The sequence below is a fragment of the Gasterosteus aculeatus genome, chromosome 1, assembly GCF_964276395.1.
Source record: "Gasterosteus aculeatus chromosome 1, fGasAcu3.hap1.1, whole genome shotgun sequence".
Classification (NCBI taxonomy): Eukaryota; Metazoa; Chordata; class Actinopteri; order Perciformes; family Gasterosteidae; genus Gasterosteus; species Gasterosteus aculeatus.
In genome coordinates, this window is record NC_135688.1 from 6856452 (window position 1) to 6876592 (window position 20141).

A 20141-nucleotide genomic window follows, 5' to 3' on the forward strand; every position below is an offset into this window, starting at 1 on the left:
TATACGACCAGTAATATTTATGATAATCATATGCATATTATATTCTATTTAGTTTCTTGCTACGGTGTTTAATTTCATATAATTTGTGTTTTATTTGTCTCCACCTTGTGTGAAGACTATGGATTTAGTCTATTATCTGTCGGGGGGAAAGTATTTTCACAATAAACTATGGAAACAAAACTATTTAAAAAAGACATTATAGTTTATTTATTCCATCAAACTACAAAAGTCAAAAGATTACTCCTCGACTCCAAACTCCATATTAAAGTGAGTCTAGCGTTGACTTGTTCCTTTCATCCACCAGGGGCTGCTAACATACAGCGGCGTACCTGAAAAGCACAACATGAAAGAAGCAAAAAAAGACATGGACAAAGCACAGCGTAATTACCAGGAAGCTGGTTCAACCATTGCGATGGTAAAAATACAGACCTTTATTACAAGACTTATGGTTATAGTTGTAATATAGTTGACAACCACATATCATCTCTGCCGCTATGAGTAATAACTGAACGATGTAATAACTGGAGAAGTTCCATAGAACAATGTCCAAGTCAAAATCTTGCACATTCGTAGCAGTCAAAGTTCACTTAATGCAATAAACACTCCACTGGGATTCGATACACACCCTGAAGAGCCACATTTCAGCATGGCATTTTGTGCAAGACATTATTTTCAGTGTGTCTTGGTCCACTCTCAGTGTCGTATGAAAGATTAAACGTTCACAAAATGCCTCAAGGTTTAGGAGTCGTTCTGGAGGAGTGGAAATGTCTGGAAGAAGAGTATCAACAACTTCTGGTAAGCATCGGCCAAAAATCTTTTAAAATGCTTAAATGCGGCTGTTTGTAATCTACATTTTTCTTTGGCTCTTGATTGTAACCCGATGTTATTCCCATTCAGGAGACACACAGACTGTACAGACTGAAATTGGAAGAAATATCCAAACTACAAAAAAACTGCTCTTCCACCATTTCAAGTCAGCGCAGCAAACTGAAGGAGGTGTCCCACCTCGTGAAAAAGTAAGTTTACACACACACAACTTTATGCAGATTATGCACAAAGTAGACCCCTGTCAGTTCAACAATAACACACTGTTATGCGCTTACAACATCCATCAGATGTAGCAAAGGATCATTAGAGGAAGATGCCAAGACCTTGGAAGAAATAAATGAGAAAATAAAGACGCGACCAAATTCTTTCTTTGAGATGGAAGCTTTTCTCCCCAATAAAAACGGGTGATGAATTCTATTTCATAATAAAAGTTGATCAAAAATGACACTATATGAATAAGACATGTTATAATATTGCTTTATTTAATAGGTTGTACCTCAATCTAGTTCTTGGAAATGTGAATGTGACTCTTCTCAGCAAGCAGTCAAAGTAAGCAGTGACTATCAACAGTAAAATAGAACGGAAATAATGGCTTTAAATTAACATCTTTTCCTCAATCAAACATTTAATGGCTAAATCATTGTACTGTTTATTGACTGTATCATCATGTCCTTGTCAGATTTTCCTACAAAGATGAATACGAGAAGTTTAAGCTTTGCCTCACAGTTATCCTGCTGCTGTTCTCCTTCATATGTTACTTCTTTACAAACTACAGGTAAGATATGTCACATCACAGCTGCTCCAGCCCCGTCAGCCACAATGGTTTATTGAAAGAACACGTCTTTATTGTGTGTCTTAATGCAGACCTTTGCTCTATATTTCCTGGTTTTAGATTTCTTGATGCAATCCTCAATTTCCTACTTGTGTGGTACTATTGTACATTGACAATCAGGGAAAGTATCCTCATCGCAAACGGCTCCAGGTTAACCCTTTTAACCCCCCTATCAAAATAATGACAAATTTCTCATAAAACATCCTGTTTTGTACATTATTAAAGGCATTTTGTCATTATTTGTGTGTAAAACATCAAATCTAATTCACATGTGTCCTGCATCGTAGAATCAAAGGATGGTGGGTTTTCCATCACTACATCTCAGCCTTTCTGTCCGGTGTAATGTTGACATGGTGAGTAGAGGGAGATTAAAATCAGATCAAGAAACAATGACACTCTAACTTAACCCACTCAACAAATACAATTAATCAAGTCTTATCCACACATCTCTTTGTTGCCCTCAGAAAAAAACACATCCAATTAATTGCATTTTCTTCCTATAATCACACCTACAAGGCCAGATGGTGACCTGTACAAGACATTCAGAAACCAGTTCCTCGCCTACTCCTTGTATCAAAGTAAGGCAGAAATACTTCAAAAGCATCCGTGGTTCAAACTTTTTGAAACCAAATTTTAAAGCCTGACACGTGTTTCTTTCATCTGCAACTCACAGATTTGGTTCAGTGTCTGCAGTGCTATTATCAGAGCGGATGTCTGTACAGGCTCCGAGCGCTGGGAGAAAGACACAACATGGACCTGACCGTGGGTGAGATACACGCCAAGGACACAGAATACACACGCACTCGGCCTGCACATCTTAATTAAATATTTTAGCATTGATTTTTTTTTTAATCTCTGAGAGACAAAGACACTTTCTCATTATCACTGGTGTAGTAAACCGAAGTGGAAGTAAAAGAACAAGCATTACAATTTGCTTTTGTTCTGTTTTTTAGAGGGATTTCAGTCGTGGATGTGGAAAGGGCTGACTTTTCTGTTGCCCTTCCTGTTCTTTGGTCATGTGAGTAGATTCTGATTCACAGTAGAACTTGAGAAATTCCCCCAAGTGCAGCTTAAAAATCCCCCTTCGTCACGGTTTGGACTGCATGACTGAAAAACTGTTCAAAAGCGCTGATGTTAATCTCGACTTGATATGACTCTGCACTTTTTGTGTCCCTGTTTGCACACCTGCAACGTATGTATATGCATTGACTTTTTACAAACACTGACATTCTGAAGTCCTCCTCTTTTGTCTCGTAGTTCTGGCAGCTCTTCAATAGCATTTCTCTCTTCAGCATGTCTCGACTCCCAGACTGTAAAGAATGGCAGGTCAGTGCGCTCACACGTTTCACAATTTCACCCTTTACCTGCTTGCATATGACTATTTATGAACTACCCTGCTTACTCATTATCTGATTAAATGCATGACTAAGCACTTTACAATCAAAGATACTGAGAGCATAGTGTAACATTAGAATGGCTATTAAATTAAATTAAAAGCCCAACTGATCCCGTGCATTTATAAGAAAACGATAATGAGTGAAAGCTATAATGTTTTCTCATTGTTCTCCATGTTATTTGTGATACCAGGTCTGGATGTGCGGACTCTGCTTCCTCGTTCTGTTCATGGGAAACTTCTTCACCACTGTTGCTGTTGTCCGTCACAAGGTCAAGAGCAGGAATCGCAAACCAAAGAGCCTGTGATTGCCTGCCAACACGACAAACAACAATAACGACGTCTCTGTAAAATACTGTTACGTCTCTACTTGCCAAATTAGGAGCTCACATTATCACTCTTGTTGTCATTAACTTCAAAAGCTATGCTATTAAGCAACCCACTTATTGTAAGGCTTGGCTTGGCCATCATTATAAAAACATACACGTACAACATGTAAAAACAACATTTTGTGTCCAATCAATCAATGTTAAAAGCTGAGTTATGCTTCAAAATACATTTCCTTTGTTTTAATAGTAAAATGACTCATGTAAGATGGAGAAGGCATAAAAGTACTGTCCAACACAGTATTTACCAGCCTCCGTGCATCTGTTTCTTAATACAAAGGCTGTGTATTTTTCTGAATATGTTTGATTAAAAGCCCTTAGTCCTTTCTTTCAATCCTTTTATGCGGTTGTAAAGAGTTTCCCTGCAGAGAGCATCTCTTTCTGCCTGCTTTTGTAACATTGGACATGTATTTTCTCTCTGTGTTGAACTTGTACAATACTTATTTCCTTTTTGTCTTACTTGGCACTTTTAACCCATTAAATTACAGGCAAAAATACTCTATATCTTTCTTCATAACATTTATCTGAAAGCAATAAATAATTATTTTGTACATTGTATAAAACCTGTGACGATTTAATAAAATTGGATTGTTTGTATTCAACTGCCATGGAATCTAAATGAATGCTAATAATAATACAATATGGTATAATGCTGACAGGCAGTGATTAAAGAAATATTTTGAAGTTAATATACTAAAGTCAAATGAACTTTACCACGGCTTTAACTATACCGCAGTAAATAGACCAAGTGCAGTAATCTTAGCGACAGTCGGTACTTTACCTTTCAAAAGTAAAACAAGTAATTTGGTATAATTCTCCCTGTCAGTGTTGTATTACTGGATACTATTGTATTTTTAATATTGACGCATTATTATGTACTCAGTACTTTAATGTACTTGTACAGGGTCACTTATGTAATAATAAAAAAAATGTATCTTATCAACTGATTTAGTATTTAAAATATCAATCTGTGAAAAGTAACTATTGAACAGATGGAGTGCTGTAAAGCTTTAAACATTTCCCTCTGAAATATACCACATAAATGAGAAGATGAACAATTGAACTAAACTGAACAATCACTAATATCATCTAAACATAGAAAAATAATGCCTGGTAATTTTCTGCATTTCTTTAGTCCAAGTGAAGTAAATACTGTACAGTGTACAATGTATTGTCTTAAATTGATATGGAAAGTAATTAATTTAAATCGCATTGTATATAAGTGCGAATAACTACAATAAGTCTATATGTACACACAGTTAAGAGTCAAGTTCAAATGCTTCAAAATTGTACAAATACTACAGTACACAGTTGCTTCCAAATGAATTAATTTAAGTACTTCGGGAGTTAATAGTCCTGAAGTTATTTTTCAGAGTTGTTTTTTTAGTTAAATAATCTGAATACGTCTTCCAGCATCAGTGTGCAGGTATAAAACTGTAAAGAAACGTCCCTTTACTAGAGCAGGAAACCTGCGTCTCAGTCAGTCTGTCATGGTTCATGGTAGAATTACACAACCATGACCCACGGCCCGCTGCGCCCATGAATGCGTAACTTTTGCTTCTAGCACTATTGATTAAAGGTACGTCATGTTCACGCCGATGTTGGGTAATGACATTGAGGAACAGTCCATTTTGAAAAACGAGTGCGATGACTTTGATAAATAAAGGCAATTTATCCAGGCGGACAATCGGGATGAAGCAGTATTTCTTAAAGGACGGACACCTGCAGCGTATCAACGCAAACATAAACCCCTCTGAATTCTTTGAGTATTTGAGGTTGAACTCGCCGGAGTCCACCCCCGCTGCCAGGGTGGAGTTGGTTTGATCCTACATGGCGGAAACTTTCCTTCCGCGGTGAACACAGTGTGTACCGGAGTCAAAGAGGAGAGGCAAGAGAAGGTAAGAGCTGCAGCCAACTCACAAATCGTAGTGGATTTCCGTCGGTTTTAGTCTCTGGCAGTCACACGCCGACGTGAGTAGATTAACACCGAAACTTAAACAGCTGTTCGTGTTTGTCAGTGGAACCGCATCTAGAGAGAGAAGCGCTGACTCCTCCTTACGCAAACTGTGCTGAACAACTTTCGTTTTTTCTTAGATTAAAAAATACACACAACCTCTGCAAATATCGTGCTTCAGACGACACTCCTTCGTCTCCGCGTTTATCGCCAATCTTTTTCAGGATATACGTTTTCCGTCGGTGTTGTCACGAACCAGGCAGTAGTCAGGGCCACCGGGGTCACTCTACTGCTGGTTTATCCTCCTAACTTGCCTCGTTTTTACATTAAACGGCATCGTTAATTTCTACAACTCAATTAAAAGGGAATCGCACTGATTACACGTGTCGCTTTTACTCGTGCTATACGTAAAACCGGTTCCCCTCTTGCGTGCCTTGAGGCTGTTACATAATTATTTGTCGAAGCAGGCGAGGTGAAAGGTTGGGATGAACTCTTGCGCACCCGGTACTCTTTGACCATTCCGGTTTGGGCTGCTAATTGACTCAACAGACAGGAGACAATGATGCTGTTTAATAATGTCTCTGCATTCTTTGTGTGTTTTGCATGTGTTTGCAGGCGTTCCCTTGACTCCCAAAGGATCAGGACTTGACATATTGTATAATATACTTGCGGTGGACAAAATGCACCTTTTTCAGTGTAATGCAATGAAGTGATTCAAATTCACCACACATGGTTAAGGGTTCTGTTCCTTGTTTGATTACAGCTGCGGACACTTGTTGTACATCAAATGCCTCTACGCTGGACTGGCCACTGTCCAATACTCACAGCACTCCGAAATCTTGATGGCAATCTGTTCAGAGAAATACAAAAAAGATGCAGTCTTTACTTTTTCTTCCCATTTCTAATGCGGGATGTTAATGTCTGTAGCCAGACCTTTTAGCGCGGACTCAGCGCTCTTTATTTGAAAACTTCCAAATGTTTCCCACGGTACATATCCTGGTCTCTGTTTGATAACCAAATTTAAGTGATATTAATCCAAATATTTTATGTATTTATGCAAAGCAATATGAACATCACCCAGTGTGTTGTTATCTATCTTTTATACATCTATTAGTATTCAGCTTTTAAATTCTGGTAATCTGACAATACTATCACAAACCGTTATCGGATTAACTTCTGTACCTACTCGGCACCTCCTTGCGTCACAGTTAAAGGGGTTTGCCTAAAATATCAAGTCCAAAGTCAAACAGCGAGCAGGCATACGCTTTTATCGAGTGTGTCCTAAGGTCACGGCTGCGTCCCATCAAACGTTCCTCCGGCTGCAGACCGAGCCGGGCCCACAGGAGGCCGAGGAGCCGCGAGCGCCATTGTTTTCCCTCCTTGAACAAAGTTGAAACTCGAGATCCCTGAACACTGTGTGCTTTTTGGGGCTCTTTGTGTAGAGTGAGTGGCTGTGGTGCAGCGGGTTGAGATGTTGTTGTATTCATTGAGCCGATTGTCCAATAAGGAACGCACAAACGCCTCCATTGTAGGGGATGGCATGTAGAATCCCCTACGCCCCAGTTAGAATTTCTTTTTAACAGAGACTGTCGACTATATTATACCATAAAACTTATTTTTCTATTAATGATAATGACTGGTAGTATTTCCAATAATATGTCCATCTGTCCCCAGAGAATGTATTATACAAACTTTTATGCTGCAGGTGGAGAATATTTGCTCTTTCAAATATTGAAATTATTGCTTAATTTAAGAAATTTGTGTCAAATTGACAAAACCTTCTCGCTCGATTCAACTCTTGCATGTTGGTCTGTGTCTTTTCTTTCTTGTCCCCCACGTAGAGTGTCAGCATGTCGGACATGGACGCCGAGACCGCCGGCCGCACGGATCCCATGGCTGGTGAAGATGAGCCTTTTTTCAGCCCCCTGGACCTCCTCCTCTTCACCGTGGTCATTGGCATCGTCGTTTACTGCTTCATGTCCCGCAAGAAGCCCGAGCCCATCCCCGAATTCAAGAAGATCGACACACCGTGAGTATCCATCGCTGTGTGCCTTGGATTGCGACGTGAAAAGTAAATAAAAAAATCTGTCTCCGTAAGGTAAAGAAATTAGTTTAAACCCGTGGATGTAAAGGGAAGGATGTTTTGTTTTGTTTTAACAGATTTGCTGTTCTGTATATTGGTTATGAGTTTGATCAAATCTTGTTTTTTATTCATGGACTATTTTTATTATATTATAATTCTAGATGAATACAACAACAAAATCTGTTGCTAATTTTCGTGACTTTTGTTGATCCCGGCTCCTCTACCTGGCAAAACATCGGTTTGGCTAAACTCTACAGCTGTTAGATTCTTGTTTAAATATCATCCTTTATTCCCACTGGGTCTAATTGACCCCATATGGACCCTGAGGCGAGTGTGTGAGAGGGCACGGCTGGATGTTTGTAAATGTTCCACTAGAAGTGACCTTTGTTAAGCTCTGTGTCCTGCACTTTATCCACGTCTCTGTTACTGAACTTACCTGATCTCCCTCTCGTGCGGTTCCTTGCTCCCTTCCTCTGTGGCATATTAGTTGACGCTAAATCACACACGTAATTTCGCATCAACAATTGAACCGTGTTTTGCACTTCTTTCTGTGTGTTTTATCTTCAACGCACACTTTGGCCGGGAGGCAGGGGGACACATGTTTTTTTTTTGTAGCCCGTTTGCTGTTCTGGTCTCAATGGGGACCGTTGCGCTGTTTTGGCGCCGGGACGGCAGACAGTCGTGACTTTGTAGAGCCGAGGGCCTCCGGGCAGTGAGGCCGGCGGGCACAGCGCAGTGGAGGGGCCCCGTGCCCTGGATGTCATTCACACCCCAATTACACAAGTACCAGGGTGTCCAATCGGATACAAGCATTCGCTGGGTGCTGGGGGGCTGAAGTAGTATCTGAGAACTTGGGAGGGTTGAAGACCAGGTTGCACGCATGCAGACTCGTGACGCGGGAGTGAGTTGCAGTAGCTCGGGTGCACGGCGACAAAGGCCTGAACCAGAACCTGCCCCACCTCCTGGGTGAGGATGGGATGGTAGAGAACGAGTTCTCCATGGCACACGTCTTTTGTGGAGGTTTGGGCTCCAGGCGGTGAGCGCAGAGATAACGGCGTTCTTGTCTCGCGGCCGTATTCAGAGTTTAGAAGTTGCAAAACATTTATTTACCAATATGCATGGTGAGTGAGCTCCCGGACTCATTTTATTATTTCTACCTACATCACCGTAACGTTGTCTGTCTTCCATCTTTACGCCGCCGTATGTTATTTTTGAAAAACAACTCAAACAATCGGGCGCTTCTGTAAAAATAGCAACAGGCTTACTCATCACTCGTCAGAGGGACGGCGGCGTGGCCTCGTTTCAGCGGACCCTCCTTCCTCCGGCCGCTTCTTTAAGTCCCTCCCCACCCACAAGCATCACTCTCCGTGCGGCTGAGCTCTCGCGTGGAGACGTGACTGGAGACCGTGTTGTTGGCCAAGTGGGGGAGATCCTGACAATTTGTGTGGAAACAGAAGGTTTACGCTAACGGGGGGGTGGGGTTGGAGGGGGTTGGACTGGCTCCTGTAGAGCACGTTCTGTGCATCTGCTGAAGGCGGGAATACGGGACAACGTGGAGCTGGTCTCCCCTCCCCTTAGAGGGGGCAGTGATTACCTAACTGTTATGGAGGGGGGCGTAGTCTTCAGTGTCTTTCCTGTGCTTTTGTTTTTTTGGCCCCCGAACCCATTTTGAAAGTTCCCTGGGGGGGCGAGCGAGGAGAGCGAGCCAAGCTGCTTTTGTGAGTCCTCCTCGGAGGTGGAAAGTTGAGGTAAAAGACAAGCAACCCTTTCTTTGCCCCAGAGTTGCTTTTTTTCTTATTTTTCATTCCCCACTCCCCTGTTTTCCTTTTCATGTGCGTCCGTGTGTGTGTGTGTGTGTGTGTGTGTGGGGGGGGGGGGGCTGAGCTACTCTGCCATTAGAGAAAGGCCATGTCACAAATAGAATCCTTTTATGATAAATTAGGTTGCCATAGCAATGACATTCTCCTCCAGTGAGACAGGGGCGGGGGATACTTCAGAAAATCTACCATTCACAGCTCCCCCCCCCGACACCACACACACACACACACACACACACACACCCACTCCCCCTCCTTCAATGGTCCACCGAGGAGTTATAACCAGCCAAATGCTCAGAAAGGTTCTCGTAGACTTTTGCGTTCCCAACACCTTTAAGACCGGAGGGGAGGGGACTAGAGGGGGGGGCATTTTCCACCCCAGAGTGTTTCATTGTGTGTTTGTGTGAGTCAAAAGTGTGCGTCTGCAGCTCAGATACATTTTATGGGGAAAGTCAGTTTCCCACCATTGTGTCCGCAGCGGTTGCCAGACACTGACGGGGCTCCTAGGCTGTGCGTGTGCGTGTCTGCGTGTGCGTGTGCGTGTGCGTGTGTGTGTGTGTGTGTGCATCCGTATGTGTGTGCGTGCAGAACAGACGCTGCTGGTTTGAGGGAGCAGCACAGGAAGAGGCTTCACAGAGTTCAGATTGTGTCGGAGCGTCCGAGGGTGGCGGCAGGCAGCTCTTCCGAATCCTGCGAGTGTCCGGCCGCCTTTCTGAGTTTCCTTTTTTTTTTTTTTAATTCTTTTCTTTTAATTGGTATTTTGGAGTGTCGACGTCCTGCGTTTGGCTTTGAGCGTGGCGGTTGCCGGCGCGGCCTTGCCCATGCCATGGGCTGCGTCTTCTCCCTGCCAGAGGACAGGAGAGATGCTGCCGAGAGGTCAGTAAAGCGTTTGATCCACTGCTGCGACAGCACAGTAAGACGACAACGCCTCGACGTTTGCCTCCAGCTATTGTTTTATTCTTAGTTTACTTTGAGGGCATTTACGTTGTTTTTTTTTAATGAAACCGCTTAACCTTTTTGATTGCGTGTGCAACTAGTGGCTTGTTTCCAAACCTGTGCACAGTGTAATTCGCTTGTTTCTAGGTAGTGTTTAAAAACCCCCCACACACACACACACACACATCGTGTTCCCAGGGAGTTATGCAAGAGACGCTCATCAAATCTGTTTTAACAAGCGTAATATGATTATAGGGTCTTTTGCCCCCCCTCCTCCTTTTCCACAAGCTCCTCAAACAGCGGGCAGTCAGTTGCATTGTGTTCCAAGTCGTCAGGCTGGTTTCGCTGTGCCGGGTCAGTCTGCAAAAGGAAAGACGACATGTCGTTGGTTGTAGTGAGATCGCCTCCACGTCTGACAGCTTGCAGACCGAGAGCGACTTTCCCCAGTGGGCTCGTTTGAAAAGGTTTAGTGGCTGATGAACAAATGGAAGGTTTGTTTTCTGACCGTATATACAGACGATGGCCTCTGAACTGTATAAGAACGAAAACCACTAATGAGTTAGCGGTTTTCATGTTCGGGATTACGGCGCCATGTGCATGTGATCAGAGCCGACTTCATTTCCTGACATCAAAACCATATGCAAAGCCAACTGTTAAACTGCTTAAAATAAGGTTGTTTCAAAGTAGTATTGATTGACTGCACCTTTTCCTGAATTCCTTTCCCTTTTAAGACTAAAAGACGACTTTAAATAAAGTAACTATTTAAATGTTGTGGGAATGATAACCATGTTAATGATTAGTCACCAGAGACTATCATTGAAATGAGTGGCTGGCCATTGGTCTTATGATACTCAGACTGATCGGATCAGGCTGAAGGTGTCATCTGGTTTCGTGAGGGGCTATTTTACATTGTAAACAGGGATCTGATGGGTGTGCTGGACCTCATTCCGGCCCCTGAAACACATTAAGTGCATTCACAACCTTAAGAACCCTTCCACAGAACAGACCAGCGCAGCATTTATTTAGCACATTTATTGTCCGTTTCTCGCAGCTTTTATGGCTCTTTCACCGTTTTGTTGCTTTCAAATGTGGAAAATCTAAAAACGTAATCACGACTCTCCCTCCGCTCGTAGTTGCATGTAGTCATATTATTGCTTTTCCCCTGCAGACAGGATTGCATCTGGACCTTTGATGCTGAATGAAGCGGCGTCGCCTTTTATTAAGCTCGATAATGGATTTCTCTCCCTGCGTCCCTTTGCACGCGTCGTTTTGATCTGTTCCCGTCCGTTCGTTTCTCCCCAGATGAATCCGTTTCAAGATTTTGAATTTCCATCCGGTGGCAGGGAGGCATCCGCCACTTTCTACTTTTTGATATGGAAATGCGTGTTCTGAAGCTCACTGCTGTGCTTACTAGATGAGTTTGACCAATGCTTGGAGGCCTGCAGACTCGCTGCTCCCTACAACACTAACAGCGACTAAACAAGTCCACACTGCATAAGAGTCGGTGCTCCACATTTAGTCAGACTACCGGTTCTTTGCATTTGTCTTGATATTATTGGGAAATGTTTACAAAACGGACCTCCGTACTCGACGGAGTAGAACTTTTTCCATCCTCCAGCAACCGATGAAACCTGATTAAAGAAAGTTATTTTTAATCACCGTGTCCTTGTGTTTATTCAGCCTAAATATTGCTTAATCACAAGTGAAACCTGTTTTTCTCCCACCCTCCCCTCCTAGAGCACCCGCCGCAAGAGAGACCAGTTTTATCGAGAAGATGAAGAAAACGGTGAGTGGTGTCCTTCCCCATCACATTCAATTGTCTCCGTCTAAAGACCTATTTTTTCTATGTTTGTTGCTAATGTCCCAAAACATTACTCAGGGGTTTTAGAATAAGTCAGTGATCTCTTTGGACTTGAAAACGCACATTAGTGTTGACCCGGGGGTTGATCAACCTCACTTGATTTAGGAAATTTACTTGACCTGCTCAGTGGACATAGAATACGATTATGATAATTCATTTGATGAATATGATGCTCTCCCCTGATAATGCGATAACATTAGGGGCAGTTATACTTTTAGAAACAGTTTTACAAGCCACCCTCGAGAAAAAACTGTTTTTGAATCATGTGGTTTTGCCGCAAATAGTTCAGATAGCATGACGGAGGCAGAAAAGAACTTGACTCCACCGTTCTGAACGATCACAGCAGCACTGTAGGCTGTGCTCGTATGTCAGGGATCTTATACACCCCTTAAGCTTGATTGTGATAAGATGCGCGTTAGAGGAAGGTCTTTGTGTACATAAAGCTCAAATCATGTTATTTAGACTTTACACAGTGTGTTGGTTGTGCTAAAAATCCTCTCATAATATACATTTAGGTTATTTACCACACATATTCTGCATGTCCTGTTGGCACTTGGTTTGTGTTTCATCACCTGACAGCAGAGAAGGCTGTGCTGTTTTTACTGAGAAGGCTTTTACGTGAGCACGTGTTTCTTTTGTTACCAGGGCAAGAACATCATCGTGTTCTACGGCTCCCAGACGGGCACAGGAGAGGAGTTTGCCAACAGACTGTCCAAAGACGCTCAGCGCTACGGCATGAAGGGAATGGCCGCCGATCCAGAGGAGTATGAAATGGTAATTGGCATCACGCTCGAAAGATCGTCCCTCGATCTTTAGGATTTTACAAAGGATTTTGTGTTACTTTGGCCAAGAAATCGTTCAGTTTGCACATGCGTGGATCGAATGTCTACTTGTGATAATGAAATCAGACAGTTGTTATTCAGTGAAGAAATTATGACCTTTTATGGTTCGTAAACAATAACGATGCTCGGAGCGAACTGGCAGTCTCATGTTTGTTTTCTGACGCTCTGGAGGCCGCCGGTCGAGCGTCCAAGACAAACTTCCTCCAATGTCGAGTTCTCCGTTGCTGCCTATCTCTGCTCATCGTGTCTCTCGGCGTTCCAGGGGGAGCTGGCCCGTCTCGCCGAAGTTAAAAACTCCCTCGCCATATTTTGCATGGCCACCTACGGCGAAGGAGACCCGACGGACAACGCCCAGGACTTCTACGACTGGCTGCAGGAAAACGATGACGAGGATCTCTCCGGACTGACCTACACAGTGAGTCGATTTTTAAAACAATGTCTTTACGAGACTCACAATAACTCTTGGCGTACGTGGACCACTACCAAAATGTACAAACCTTCATTTAAAAAAAAAAAAAAAGAAGAAAAACTGCAAATAATTTCTTTTGATATCTTTTTGTGAGTCACGCTATGTCAGTGTGCCTCACTGACATGCATCACATTCGCTGGGTCGGCCTTTGTGTCTCCCCACAAAAGGAAGGGCTTTGTGCGCTGTGTGGCTGCTCCGTCTGTGTACGTTTATTCGGATTCCCATTAGCTTCGGCTTTGCAGCAGCTCTTCCTGCCGTCTGAGTGTGTGTCATTGTGTCCTCGTCCGGGGGGGGAAAAGCGCCTCTGGTCTCATTCTAGGGAAGAACTTCCCCGTGGGAATTTCTTGGCACAGTCGCGTCCTTCCTCCTGTATTTTCTCTATTGTCCCCGGTCTGCGTCAGACCTTTTTTAAGGGTCCCTAGTCGGACATCGTTGAGTGTGCCACGTTGTTTTCATTCTGTGCTAAGTGCCTGACCACTAAAAAAAAAAAAAAAAATAGACTGTTCAATTCTTTTTGTTTTTAAATGTCACAATGTTCATGTGAACCCTTCAATTTCCCAATCTACTTTTATTTTCGCTGCCTGCGTGCTTTGAGTCTATTGAAAGCCCACAGTGATGGTTTGTCTCTGTGCACTTCTGTCTCCAGGTGTTTGCTTTGGGCAACAAGACGTATGAACACTACAACGCGATGGGAAAATACGTTGACAAAAGGCTGGAAGAACTCGGGGCTAAGCGCATTTTCGACCTGGGCCTCGGAGACGATGATGGCAAGTAAGTGCCGAAAAGGAACCGGTGGTTAAACATTTGAGTGTAAAGGTGTTTTTTTTGGTGCAGCACCGATAACTAGATGTGGACGCGGTAGGCGGCCAAACCAGCACGTTCCCTTCTTTTGTGAAGAGTAATTATTGAATCATAACTTTGAAATCCATTTGTAAAGTTGGAAAAATCTGTTCCTTATTGAGTGCATGTTAATGTTGTAGAGAAGAAGTCTAATTATTGAATAAGTTGTGTTTAGATGTCATAGTCTGCTGACTGGCCTGGTTGTGTCTTTCAGTCTGGAGGAGGACTTTGTTTCATGGAGGGAGCAGTTCTGGCCGGCCGTCTGTGAGCACTTTGGAGTTGAAGCCTTGGGTGATGATTCAAGGTTAATTCAGATTTTTTCAGTTTTTATCTTTCATCCTTTCAAGTTTTTTAGTTCTTTTTAACTCATGACATTTTGTCTTGTTTTTCATTGTTTTATTTATTGGCTCTTTGTTTGCTCAGGAACATTTAATGGATGATGACATTTGTATGACACCTTTGCAATCACGTGAATGCTAATTAATGTGTTACTTTAACCATAGACTGTAATCTTTGAAATGACCTGGATTATCAAATGCTACTCAAACACATCAGCGCCACGTGTGCATGCTTAACATTGTACTTTTGTTCTTTTTCAAACGTCCATATCTTTAAGACTGACTACGTCACGCTAAAACGGGACTTGTTTGATTTATGATCAACCCCACCCTCCTGTATGTCAAATCAACAAATGCCAAGAATCCTTTTCAAATGTCTTTTTTGTCCTTTTTTTTTTTTTTTTAAGTGGGCATGCTTCATTCTAGAGCATTCTAAAAATGGCATATTTAGGTCTTTTTATTTTTTATTCTATTAGAAATTAATCTGTTTTCGGTACATATGTGTGCAGTTTTAAGTTTAAGACCCTTAAACTCGTTATTTTCCCCCTCAGCATTCGTCAGTACGAGCTGAAGGAGCACACCGACATCAACATGAACAAAGTGTACACGGGGGAGATCGGGCGCCTGAAGAGCTTCGAGGTTCAAAAGCCGTAAGTACTTCTCTAGAGAACTTATTCATCATGTCCTGTGTGTGCAATCATTGCTCACATTTAGACCACATGTGATTACAAGTTTACCAGAGTTCACTGTCAAAGGAATGAAGCTTTGTGCCCCCTGGTGGACACTGGAAACATATTTACACAGCCCTTTTTGAATAAAACCTTATTTATTTAGAGTGATTCTTCTTTGACGTTACATCTCTCGTGATCTCTGTGCTTAAAAGTGCATTTTTATATTTACGTGTTGCGGTTTAATTTACAGGCCCTTCGATTCAAAGAATCCATTCCTGGCGTCGGTCACCGTCAACCGCAAACTGAACAAAGCAGGCGATAGACATCTCATGCACCTGGAACTAGACATAACAGGCTCCAAGATCAGGTGAAGATATTTGGATGTGTCTATGACACCGTTTGACCCAATGGGAGAAAAAAAAAATCTATAAAGCTCATAATTAATTTCATGCATACTGGGTCAAAGTCTGAATTTGCCACCTGCTGTGATTCCAGATACGAGTCAGGAGACCACGTTGCCGTCTTCCCCACAAATGACTCTGCGTTGGTGAACAAGCTGGGCCAAGTCCTTGGCGTGGACCTTGATGCCGTTATCTCCCTTAACAACCTTGATGGTATGGCATTGAAGGCCTGACGCACGCTGACTTATGAGCTCGGCCCTGAAAACGCAATCCTCCCCTGATACCCACAGCAGATGCATCCTGTGAAGTTATATTATGGCAGTAATAAGAGTTATTGCTGTTTTTATGAGGTGTTTACTTTTGTTACAGATTAAATTAATTTCCTGTCGTCATGAAGGTTCTCAAATGTACTTTAGAGGCATAATTGAAACGTGATGAGGCTCCTGATCAGTGCTTATTAACATTATTAAACGTGACATCTACAGCAAGAGCTAAATGATAAATGACTTTGTACACACAGTAACCCTAACTCCTAATCTAAAATACATGAGGGACATTTGGTGTAACAATAAACCGAATCGGGTTATTTATTCTTCAGAGGAGTCCAACAAGAAGCACCCTTTCCCCTGCCCGACCACCTACCGCACCGCCCTCACCCACTACCTGGACATCACCAACTCCCCTCGCACCAACGTCCTCTACGAGCTGGCCCAGTACGCCTCCGACCCCAAAGACCAGGAGAACATGCGCAAGATGGCCTCCTCCTCACCCGAGGGCAAGGTCAGTGCCAGCTGGAAACGTATATTTCACAAACCGTGTTTCAGTTAATGGAAACCCATCTGCAGTTGCATCTCGCCGACCCTTTTCCACGTCTTCCGCGTCACGTTGTTGCGTTTCTGTTGCCGTGTCTCTTCAGGCTCTCTACCACAGTTGGGTGTTGGGCGCCAGTAGAAACATCCTGGCTATCCTGGAGGATATGCCTTCTCTGAGGCCTCCGGTGGACCACCTGTGTGAGCTGCTGCCTCGTCTCCAGGCCCGCTATTATTCCATCGCCTCCTCCTCAAAGGTAATTCGCACTACGACAGGCAGAACATGGACGCCAGCCGCAGAGACGCACAAACGTTTTACTTGGATGTAGGAAAAGAAGCAGGGGGCCGTTTGTAAACTCCGCCGCGTTCTGCAGGTTCACCCCAACAGCATCCACGTCTGCGCCGTGGTGGTGGAGTACGAGACCCCGACCGGCCGTACCAACAAGGGAGTCGCCACCAACTGGCTGAAGAACAAACTGGTCTCTGACAACGGCCGCAAGTCCACCGTTCCCATGTTCATCCGCAAGTCCCAGTTCCGCCTGCCCTTCAAAGCCACCAACCCGGTGATCATGATCGGCCCTGGCACGGGAATCGCCCCCTTCATGGGCTTCATCCAAGAGCGGGCCTGGCTCAAACAACAAGGTTGTGTTTGTGTTTGAGTGTCGTTGTTGTTTGTCTGACCTTTTCACAACGAGGACAAAGACCTCAACGGGTGTTTGCGTTGTTTCTGTCCTTTTACTACACAGCCTATGAAGACATTGTAAAAAGAAATTAAAAAAATTATCTACTTTATTAAACCAGCATTTAAGGGTACGGTTAATAAACACAATTAATCAGTACATTAATAGCCGTTACTCGGCTGTTAGGTCTGTTTAAATTAAGAGAGAATACTATTGGTTTTAGATAGTGAGAATGCTTATAAATCATCATAAATGTGAGTTCATTCCATTCTCATAATCACTTGTTTTGGAGCCTGAATGAAACACATAAAACAACCTCTTTTTGTTTAATGTTGTAGGAAAGGATGTTGGCGAGACGGTGATGTATTTCGGCTGCAGACACAAGAAGGAGGATTACATCTACCAGGAGGAGCTAGAGGACGCAGAGAAGACTGGGGTTCTGACACAGCTCAACGTGGCCTTCTCCAGAGACCAGGAGCAAAAGGTGCGTCAGCAGGGTGCAGCCTGTGTCTGATATGATACAAATCACACCTGTAAAATAATTAATTTGATTACAAATGCAAAGATTACAAATGTAAAGATGTTTTGCTGTGTACAGGTATTGACAATGACTTTCATATTTAATTATTATTTTTTATCATGTTAATATAATAGTAATAAAATATTTAAATGTATTACTAAATGATCCAGGTTCTCAAATATTTTTAAATATAAAGTTATTCTCTCCACATCACTACACTTAGTTTAATTTCACTCTTGGCATTAGTTTTTTATTTACTCTTTTTCTAGGGATATCTTTATTATATTGTAATGTAAGTGAAAAGCTAACCTTAAGACAGCCAGACTACTGAAGAATACAATTTACTGTATATAATGCATCTGTGTTTGTGTTGATACACCTTTTTTTACTTATTTTACTTAAAACTTTTTCCTTTTTTTCCCAAAATAAAGTTGTACGTACAGCATCTCCTGAAGGCCAATAAGGAGCACATCTGGAAGCTGATCCACTCTGACAATGCTCATATCTACGTCTGCGGGTAACATAACATCCTACAAAAGCCCAACCTTTCAAAGAAATATTTGAAGTTGTAAAATAATACTAAATTAATTAGTTACATTTTGTTTCACTGATAGTTTGTGACCATTTGATATTAAGTACTTAAGTGGAATGCATACTGGGGGTAAAGCAAATGCAGAGTTTATGTTAACACATATTGTCGCTTTCTTGATTTCAGCGATGCAAAGAAGATGGCTCATGATGTGCAGACGGCCCTCTATGAGATAGGAGAGGAACTCGGAGGCCTGACTCTCACACAGGCCACCGATTACATCAAGAAACTGATGACCAAGGGACGCTACTCACAAGACGTCTGGAGTTAAAGAGCTTTAGACTTAGCCGCAGCCTCGCTACTCTAAGCGAGCCTTTTACATTTTTTTTATTTTTGTCGTGCGTTGTTTTATGGAATATATAAACATTACGCGCGTGTTCATCTCCCTGGTTCACAAGAGCTACAGGTAGCAGAAGATTTTAAGGCAAACACTACCTCAGCATGTTTTGTTGATGAAACACACTCAGCAAATTCAATCTGTATTTGATAAAGGTACTGGACCACCGGCCTGCGTGCACTGGAGTCTAGACGAGACCCCGTGGTGGTGTCACACCCAACAACGGTTACCCCCGTTTGCGGCGAAGAGTAGTCCTCATTTCAGATTTTATTCTATTTTTATTTTTGTTTTTATTTTTTAGCAGCTTTATAACTTCACAAGCAGCTGATGACAAGTCGGCGGGCAACGGGGACTCGCTTCAACCCAACTCTGGATCCATGCAACACGATTTACACTGAAATATGTAGAGATCTCATTCAGTTTGTCATCTTGCGATATTTGTAACTTCCATCTAATTGATTCCCAATTCTAGAGGTAGGAAATAATATTGGATCATGCGAATGTCTAAGTGAATATGCAGAGTTTTGTGTGGCAGTAGGAAGGGTGCTAACTTCAGTCTCTCAGATCTTGTAATATTTTAGACCAATCTTCCAGACAACGTGTATGAATTGAAATATAACAAGTATGCATTTATCTTTTGACAAGAGATGTGGCCTGTTATGCATGGCTTTCTGTTAATTTTATCAGGAGCGGTAACCTTTTTGAATGGTTAGAAACAGTGATGCATCATTTTACAGATCTATTAATGTGATGTTTTATATTTCCCCAAATAGCTGGCATTTAAATCTGATAAATGAATGTCTGTACCATGTACTATTACATTTTAATTTGATATGTTGTGCTTCAGAGCACATCTAGCCTCCCAAAATGTTGGCTATTTATTTGATATGCAGAGGACCACGTAAGGGGATTGTGGCAGCAACGCTAGGACACATGACAACCACCTCTGCTCCACTAGTATCTGTATATATATTTTTTTTTTTTGTCACATATGCCCAATTACATGAAGATGACCCGACATATCAATACTACGACATGTGTCTCATTGCATCTGGCAGCCAGTTTTTTTTTATTGTGAATATGGGACGTTTGACGAGTACAACCAACCCGTTTAAGTGCACCCTGTGCCTTATGTATTTTCAATTAAACTGATGCTTTGCTGTCATCCTAACAGTGTTTTGCTTTCCTTTGTGCTTCCATCGTTAAAGTCGGTCATTATTCCTCATAGTCTAATAATTTCAATTTAGCAAAGCATTCATTTTGTAATGAATAAAATTTGAATAATGTGCTGTGTCAATGACTTTTATGTGATACGTTTAGACTTCATGAATATATAGATAGAGATGTTTTTATATATATATATATACCCTCTTTAGCCATTTGTTGTCAGACAGCTCCATCTCAACAATACAATAAAGTTGCAGTGAATTGGTTTGCATGAAGTTGTAATGCTTGACTTAACGTTACCAACGACTGCGTCTTTTAAGACGTGGAATGGACTAAATGCTTAGGTTATCTGAATAAAACCAACCTCTTATTTGTACCGTGGGCTTGT

General features: G+C 42.3%; 2 protein-coding genes across 5 annotated transcripts; both read left to right on the plus strand.

Moving 5' to 3' along the window:
* The first annotated feature begins 397 nt into the window (after positions 1-397).
* Positions 398-4002, plus strand: tmem120ab (transmembrane protein 120Ab). 2 transcript variants are annotated; one of them, XM_040187779.2, is made up of 12 exons: positions 579-795; positions 898-1016; positions 1116-1232; positions 1318-1377; positions 1508-1603; positions 1721-1810; positions 1948-2013; positions 2177-2238; positions 2334-2426; positions 2614-2678; positions 2918-2986; positions 3248-4002. In XM_040187779.2, exons 1-12 carry the CDS (start codon positions 727-729, stop codon positions 3359-3361), a joined length of 1020 nt encoding a protein of 339 aa, XP_040043713.1. In that variant the 5' UTR covers positions 579-726; the 3' UTR covers positions 3362-4002. The 2 variants fall into 2 exon arrangements, with proteins under 2 accessions (XP_077954540.1, XP_040043713.1); XM_078098414.1 differs by lacking the exon at positions 2918-2986 and having other exon boundaries at positions 398-795.
* Positions 4003-4895: 893 nt separating this feature from the next.
* Positions 4896-19757, plus strand: porb (P450 (cytochrome) oxidoreductase b). 3 transcript variants are annotated; one of them, XM_040180898.2, is made up of 17 exons: positions 4908-5018; positions 5119-5410; positions 7235-7422; positions 11967-12015; positions 12736-12864; positions 13195-13347; positions 14048-14172; positions 14456-14545; positions 15131-15229; positions 15501-15617; positions 15746-15864; positions 16250-16431; positions 16568-16717; positions 16835-17102; positions 17479-17624; positions 18092-18177; positions 18376-19757. In XM_040180898.2, exons 3-17 carry the CDS (start codon positions 7244-7246, stop codon positions 18518-18520), a joined length of 2037 nt encoding a protein of 678 aa, XP_040036832.2. In that variant the 5' UTR covers positions 4908-5018; positions 5119-5410; positions 7235-7243; the 3' UTR covers positions 18521-19757. The 3 variants fall into 3 exon arrangements, with proteins under 3 accessions (XP_040036824.2, XP_040036832.2, XP_040036815.2); XM_040180890.2 differs by having other exon boundaries at positions 4896-5337; XM_040180881.2 differs by lacking the exons at positions 4908-5018; positions 5119-5410; positions 7235-7422 and adding an exon at positions 9556-10169.
* The last annotated feature ends 384 nt before the right edge of the window (positions 19758-20141 follow it).